Raw genomic sequence first — 8466 nt, 5'->3', positions numbered from 1 at the left:
CTAGCAAAAGGTATTCCCCTGCAGCAAGTGTGTGACACGGAGGGTTGGTCCTCTCCGCACACATTTGCCAATATGCATCCTATGGTTTTGAAGCCTTCTGTCCTCCGCCTTTACAGCTTCGGAGCAGGAGAGACTTCACTTACTGTGTCCAGTACGTGCTCTTCAGATATACGTCCACCACATCAGCTAGTGGTGTAAGTCAGAGCAGCTTTTACACGGTCTGGGGCCGCAACCGGGAGGCGGCCCCCACTACACTGGGCTATGGCCCTCTCCTATGAGGCGCGTGGGCTCACTTCGCCTCTAGGAATCAGGGCTCATTCAACCAGGGGGATCGCCTCATCTATTGCACTAGCAAGAGGTATTTCCCTGCAGCAAGTGTGTGACACGGAGGGTTGTCCTCTCCGCACACATTTGTTACATTTATAGTCTGGATGTTCATGCTACTCCGGGCTCACGGGTCTTCGAGTCAGCTGCCCAGACATAGTTCTGAGACCTTCTTGGCCTTGTGCGCACACGCTACACAACCTTGGAGTCCAGACACTTGCAGTGTTGGCACTCTCGTTACCATAGCGTTTTTACGCAGCATCGAGTGTAGCCTTTGAAAGGGAACGTCTCGGGTAACTTTGCTGTAACCCTGTTCCCTGAAAAGGCGGGAACGAGATGCTGCATCCCAATGCCGCACTGCCTACGTGACCGGAGGTATGAAGTTGAGTGTCATACGGTGGATGGTCCGTTCAGACAAATCAATCTGTCCTGTCAGACAAATCAATCTGAGGAATGTTTCCGGTTCACTCCTATTTATAACCTGCAGGTGCGTCTTATCAGATGACGTCACCCACCGAGGTTATAAAAGCCAAAAATTTTGCATGTTTAATACACACATGCTTCACAACCGGCAACATGACAAGATGTTTCCCATAGCGTTTTTACGCAGCATCCCGCCTTTCCAGGAAACAGGTTTACAGTAAAGTAACCCGAGACGTTGTGTGGTCCGATGAGTCCAGACAGAACCTATTCCAGAGTGACTAATGTATCAGGGTAAGACGCCATGCACCCATCATGAATAGTGGCCACTGTACAAGCCTCTGGAGGCAGTGTTATGATCTCGATCATCGTTATGTGTCCACTGAAATGTGTTGACAACCTGAATAACCAAAATATGTGTATGTACTGAATGGACTGAATAACCAGGGGTCCGTTTTTCGTTCGTCGCTTGACACATCCAAGATGAATTGACACATCTAAGATGAGATCATCGTGCTAATTACAATCTGCCTAAGTTGGTTCTTCGAGCACACCTGTTGTTGATGGTTAGTATAGCTGGATTAAGTTGTCTAGGATTATTGCGCGTTCGTGCGTTGGTTTAAAAGGCGATATGCATCAACAGTAGAAACCCTGGTCACAACCCCTTCGATTGGTTGAAAATAATCGCTATCAAATATTATATTACAACAGAAATTCATAGGTTATTGGTTTACAAATTACAAATCACATGAGACAATAAAATAAGCAATATGAAAATATATATGTTGTATATTATTTTTTAAATACATTTATACTTTTATATTGTTATAATAAAATTTGTTTCGTCCAATTTATCATTATAAAAAATATTTAGTTTTATTATATATAATTATTTATTTGCATATTTATGACAAACGCCTGAAAAATAAATGTGTTACAAAAAAAACATTATAAAAGAATTTGTATTAATGGTCTTGACGGCTGTCAAGGTTTATTATAATAGTAATATCATATTTGATAATAATAAACCTATGAATTTATGTTTTAATATAATATTTGATAGTGATTATATGTTTGGTATATATGCAAGATACTTTTCCCACGTGAGTCAGTCCGCGTCAGTCGTGCTCTTTAACCAATCAGATGTGACCTCGCCATTTTAACCACAACAATCCACAACAATCAAATCCAGCTAACTGAGTTAGCGACGTACGAAGAACGGACCCCTGGTTAGCCCAATATGGCAGTGGGGACGTGGTTGAGAATGACCTGTGTGTGGAGAGGAGATGGTGAAACCAGAAAGTAACACCTAATGCTTTTACCTGTGGCTGATCATCATTTTTATTTGTGTGTGCATTAGATGTGCTGCTGAAAAAAACAACTCAGGACAGAAAAAAGATCTCACCAAACCTGCTTCAAGTCCTTTATTCCACAAACATACTAAAAATGTTACACCCATCTGTGGGTTTTTCTTCGCTGCTGGAACAGGCACATTTCAGGACTAAAACTATGATTCAGTGGGCATAAAGAATCATTTCTATACATGGATTAGACTAACCAAAACAAACCATCCAAAATCTTCAGTGTCAGCTTAACAGTGACGTTCACTTTTCATGAATTTTAGCATCAAGCCCTAACCATCATTCATCAGTCCTAATTATAAAACATTTCTCTGGGTGATAAACATCTGGTGATGTTGTACAGTTGAAATAGTGCCTCGCCTGTGTAGGACTCAAACAACAGAACTTAAAATATTTGTGAATATTTTATTATAATGAGAAAATGAACATTGTTCAGGCTAAAAGAGTTTGACAGTCATGATTACATTCATAGAAGAACATACTAAAGATGACACTGTGTATCTGAGTATCTAAAATAGCAAAAAGGAAGTAGGAGTTCCTGATTTATTTTAATGCTTCAACAAATGTCATATGTGTTAAACCAGAGAAGCTGATCTTTATAGATAGCAGCACACACACTGGAGTATTTCTAAGACAGCAGCCTTAAAAAGAAAAACTAGCTCTAAACTAACATCTTAGGAATTACAGTGTTTTTTTTTTTTTTTTTTTATCATTTTTGGAGTTGAAAAAAGCTTGACAACAGAAGATCTTTACCAGATCAGTCTGACCTTCTATTGGATCTCTTGGACACGGCAAGATAAAACATGCATCTTTTTTCTTCAGCTGTTTTCACGAACCTTCTGGCTTGTACGCTGTGTTGGGTGTCTGAAAAATGCGTTGTTTTTGAAGATTACGTGGATGAAAACATAGTGGATGAATGTCCAAAAAGTAACCTAACAGGAACCTGTAAAGGCGTCTCCAATGTGGCACTCGATCTTGCTGGGATTCCATCTCATCTTGAGGTCCTCTGTTTACACTATTCAAAGGATTTGTCTCTGCATCCTAACTCTTTCTCAAGGTTTACAAAGCTCACAAGCTTAATAATCATGGGATCTATCTCAACTGTCCTCCCTGGAGCTTTTAAAAATCTTTTAAATCTGAAAACACTGGAAATTACCTGCTCAGAATCATTGAACATTTCCTTTTCATCTGAGATTTTCAGTGACCTTCAAAACATCGAAACACTTTTTATCGTCCACTGCAAGCTTTCATCCATGACAATAGACGTGTTCAAAGGGATGGTGAAGTTGGAAAATCTCGGATTACAAAAGAGTATAGAGGACTTTTCTGAGTTGTTGTGCAGATTAACATTTGTGTCATCGTCATTAAACTATTTAGATGTATTTGCTGAGAATTTAGTTAATGTTTCAACGCCAATTTGTGCTTTTTCTAACGGGACTTCTTTTGATGTCAAGTTTCATAAATTTAAGACCCTCTATCTTGAGTTTAATAAGGTTAATGTAATGAATAAAACAGTGATGAGATATTTCCCCAAAATTAATGTTTTAAAAACACATTCTACTACGTTTGAAGTTTTAAAATCTGAATTTACAAACATTCACACTTTAGGTGTATCTTATTCTAGTGAGTTTAGCAGCTTTGAAGAAATCTGTAAAGCCACACATGACTTTTCGACGACTCACATCATTGTGTCATTCCCAAATGTAACCGAGTCTTTCGTGCCTGATCTGGAAAGATGCATGGGGCTTGAACATCTTTTTATTTATTGTAGAGAACAATGTACAGCAATGAATTTAACATTCATCAATGTTCTAAAAAATCTTACATTATTGTTGATTAAATGGAAACTTACTCCAGAGAGCATTAAAAGGGACAGGGCATTGGCACTATGTGAAAATCAGAGTGATCTTATCACAAAACTCAAAACAGTAAATCTTTTTACAAACAATTTCATAAGAATTGGCCCCAGACATTTTAGCTGCCTACAAGAACTTGAGGAACTGTACTGGGCTAAAAGTGAGATTGAACATATTGAAGATTTTACATTTAACAGTACAAGATTTCTTACAATTTTGGACCTCAGTCGTAATAAAATATCTCAACTCACAAACTTTACCTTCTTCGGTTTATCTAACCTAAAAACTCTCCTACTTCAAGAAAATAAGCTGCTTATGATTGAGACGTGGACTTTACTTCCTTTAACATCTGTAGAGTTTGTAAATTTGGGAGTTTTTCAGTATTCCTCCTCTGAACCATCAAAGATCCAGATCAACCTCAGCCTTCCTGAAAAATTGACTAAGTTGTCCCTCAGTTCTGGAATACGACCAATGACTCTTATTTTAAGTAAGAGCAAGAAATCCCAGGTGGGGCTTAGCCTCAATGTTTGTGGCCAGTCTGTGACTTTTCAGGATTGTGACAATACGCTTTTCAAATCTCTTGTTGAATTAACTGCAGAGACAGAGCAATTGCTCTGTGGTCAGTCCTTTCCTGGTCAGTTCCTCAAGTCTTTGAGACATCTTATGATCAAAGCAAATCACAAAACAGGACAAATGGACTTGACAGATTTGAACCAACTGGTCAACCTGAAGAGTCTGATCCTCTTTAATGTGGATTTGTCTCGGCAGTCTGGTCTTGATGTGATTTTTCGCAACTTGTCCAGTCTGGAGTATCTCTGTATGTCCTTTTGCTCAGTGCCTTTATTGGAGAAAGACTTGAGCAGAGACCTGAAGTCACTAAAAGTCATGTTTTTGCAAGCAGACGATTTGTTTAGTGTGATGGAAAACTTTATCGAGCCCCTGAAAAACCTTCGCTATCTCATCCTAAAAGACGCACTTCTACATTGTAGCTGTGACAATGCTTGGATTACCAACTGGGCAAAATATGAAAAGAACGTTCAGGTCAATTTTCGTGATAGCGCATTGGAAAGGTTACCATGTAAAACTGCGGATGAAACCAAGTTCCTGCAGAAATACGCTCAAGAAAATTGTTCTTTTAATGTGGACTTTCTTCTTTTTGTCTCCACTTCTCTGGGACTGGTGTTCTTCATGCTGGTAGTGCTGCTCCACCAGCTGTTTGGAGATTACCTGCTGGCTTTCTTTCACATAGCTTGGGCCTGGGTAGAGGAAGCCATGAGGGCAAACAGAAAAGGACATTACCACTTTGATGTTTTCGTGTCTTACTCAGGGAAGGATGAGCGCTGGGTGATGGATGAACTTCTGCCCAATCTGGGGAAACGTGGACCCCCATTCCTCAAAATTTGCCTGCACAGCAGGGACTTTGAGTTAGGAAAGGACATTGTGGAGAACATCACGGACAGCCTCTACAGAAGCAGACACACCCTGTGCCTGGTTAGTCGCAACTACCTGCGGAGTACCTGGTGCTCTCTGGAGATGCGTCTGGCAACATACAGGCTGCTGGCTGAACACAGGGATGTTCTTGTTCTGGTCTTTCTGGAGAAGGTTTCTCATCAACTCTTAAATGTACATCATAGACTGTCCCGGCTGGTGAAGACACGGACCTACATGGACTGGCCACATGACCCGGCACTGCACAATGCATTCTGGGATAGACTGTGGAAAAAACTCGCACCCGAATCTGCAACCTAGATTACAAAATAATAATGTTCTAACATAAGATGTGTCTTTACACAGGTAATCAATTCCTCTGAGGAAATTCTGGTATTTTGTCATGTAGTTTTAACGAGAATGTAAAATGGATCTTCATATACATTTTGTAGCATATTTTTGAAAAAAAAAAACGGCATATAAGAACAGGTGGGATTTTGAAGACGTTGTGAAAAGTGTGAGCTCTAAAACATACAGACATACTTATTTGCAACAGACTGTACTATATAATTAGTTACCCTCATAAATCCTGTTACTTAAACAGGGAGATGGATGAAGAAGGCAAAATATAATTTCTAAATACTGCCCTATTTATGTAAACCTGTACAGTGGTGGTCAAAAGGATTAAAACAAAAGTGAATTGATATTTATTTTAAGAGACTTCACTATAATACATGGCATGTATTGTCTCAATATTTTTGGCCTTTAACTCTACATCCAGCCAGTAACAGAGGCTGAAACTTGACGGCAGGGATTTTCAACCTCACATTTAGAGACCCCTGAGAGAGAAAACGTGACACAAAATTAATTTTTTCTTTTTACTATTCCTGTCCAAAAGTTTACCATAAAACAACAAGGAAACTTGACAATCTGTACAGGTGGGAACAAAGTGCCATTTTGTCCTACAAGTGAAGGATACATATGAAATATGCAGAATGTAACATGAGTTAACAAGGGACAAAATGTCAGTTTCAAATTTACATTTTCACTTCTTGAAATATTTTTGAATTTATATTGAGACAGTTCAGTGCTAAAAAGATAGACTCAAAGTTAGCAGCCGTCATAGAAAAATACTTAATTCTTTTGTTGCAGTATTTTCTTTATTTTTTATGAACTTAACACTTAACATATAAACATTTTGTTTTTCTAAACGTGACTAATTTGCAGCATCATTGCAGTGCTTTTTTGTGGATGCCATGCTTATTATTATTAAAATCTCATTTTCAGACTTTTGCATGACTACTTTTGTCAAGTTAAAATATTATTCAAACTGTATTCTGAAATAAGACATTTTTACTTTAAGGCACTTTTAGAGGATGTGCCGTACAGGAGATATGATGATTGTTGCTGTTATTATTATTATTATTATTATTATTATTATTATGTTTGATTAATTAACTGTATATACTTTTTGTGTAATAAAGACTTCAGCTGTTCAGATGTTAAAAGCAAACTTTATACAGTACTGTGCAAAGCTCTTGCCCCCCCCCCCATTTATTCATATTAAATCAAATTAAATCATGTAGCTTAGTGCTTAAAGATATGATTTGAAAATTTGTAGTTTATGTAACAACCGCAGCAGCGACATCATTACAACCACGTAGCATTCAGCATCACCAGTATACCAATACTGATCATCTGTCCTGATTGTCTGTCATCATCTGCACCTGTTTCTCACTGGTTCATGCCTCATGTAAGATGTTTTTTTATGCTTGAATGATTCATAGGTCACTGTGTGGTTTAACAAACAATAAAAATTCCTCTGAAACTGTACAGGGACTGGGCAGAAAATTAGAGACAAAAAAGTCTGTCAGGAAGCCTGAAGCTCTTTGGAAACAAAATAGGAAGAAATAAGGGTGGGGTCAGAACTTTTAATGAAATCTCATGACACTGTAACTACACACACCCTTTAACCAGTTATGTAAATCTTGGTTAGAAATTGGTAAAGCCAGAATTTAATTAGGGCTCTCGAAGTGCTAAATACTTATGCAATCACAAATTACATTTTTTTAACAATAAATAATACAACAACAATAAAACAACCCCAGACCATCACACTACCACCACCATATTTTACTGTTGGTATGATGTTCTTTTTCTGAAATGCTGTGTTACTTTTACGCCAGATGTAACGGGACACGCACCTTCCAAAAAGTTGTCTCGTCGGTCCACAAGGTATTTTCCCAAAAGTCTTGGCAATCATTGAGATGTTTTTTAGCTAAATTGAGACAAGCCCTAATGTTCTTTTTGCTTAAAAGTGGTTTGCGCCTTGGAAATCTGCCATGCAGGCGGTTTTTGCCCAGTCTCTTTCTTATGGTGGAGTCGTGAACACTGACCTTAATTGAGGCAAATGAGGCCTGCAGTTCTTTAGATGTTGTCCTGGGGTCTTTTGTGGCCTCTCGGATGAGTTGTCTCTGCGCTCTTGGGGTAATTTTGGTCGGCCGGCCTCTCCTGGGAAGGTTCACCACTGTTCCATGTTTTTGCCATTTGTGGATAATGGCTCTCACTGTGGTTCGCTGGAGTCCCAAAGCTTTAGAAATGGCTTTATAACCTTTACCAGACTGATAGATCTCAATTACTTTTGGTCTCATTTGTTCCTGAATTTCTTTGGATCTTGGCATGATGTCTAGCTTTTGAGGTGCTTTTGGTCTACTTCTCTGTGTCAGGTAGCTCCTATTTAAGTGATTTCTTGATTGAAACAGGTGTGGCAGTAATCAGGCCTGGGGGTGACTACAGAAATTGAACTTAGGTGTGATAAACCACAGTTAAGTTATTTTCCAACAAGGGGGGCAATAATTTTTTCACACAGGGCCATGTAGATTTGGAGTTTTTTTTCTCCCTTAATAACGTAAACCTTTATTTAAAAACTGCATTTTGTGTTCAATTATGTTATCTTTGACTAATAGTTAACGGTTTTTGATGAGCAGAAACATTTAAGTGTGACAAACATGCAAAAGAATAAGAAATCAGGAAGGAGGAAAATTGTTTTTTACACCACTGTATACTGTACAGTAGGT

At 38.5% G+C, this 8466-nt stretch overlaps 1 protein-coding gene across 1 annotated transcript; it reads left to right on the top strand.

The window, feature by feature from the left end:
• Positions 1-2807: 2807 nt before the first annotated feature.
• On the top strand, positions 2808-6882 carry LOC128544116 (toll-like receptor 13). The gene has a single exon (XM_053514083.1). It carries the CDS (start codon positions 2909-2911, stop codon positions 5708-5710), a length of 2802 nt encoding a protein of 933 aa, XP_053370058.1. The 5' UTR covers positions 2808-2908; the 3' UTR covers positions 5711-6882.
• The last annotated feature ends 1584 nt before the right edge of the window (positions 6883-8466 follow it).

Source organism: Clarias gariepinus, chromosome 16 (genome assembly GCF_024256425.1).
Source record: "Clarias gariepinus isolate MV-2021 ecotype Netherlands chromosome 16, CGAR_prim_01v2, whole genome shotgun sequence".
Taxonomy (NCBI): Eukaryota; Metazoa; Chordata; class Actinopteri; order Siluriformes; family Clariidae; genus Clarias; species Clarias gariepinus.
This window is presented reverse-complemented; position numbering and strand designations above follow the sequence as displayed.

Bases quoted from the DNA above. Each gene is read 5' to 3' on its own strand.
- LOC128544116 (XM_053514083.1), top strand. From the start codon at position 2,909: ATGCATCTTTTTTCTTCAGCTGTTTTCACGAACCTTCTGGCTTGTACG.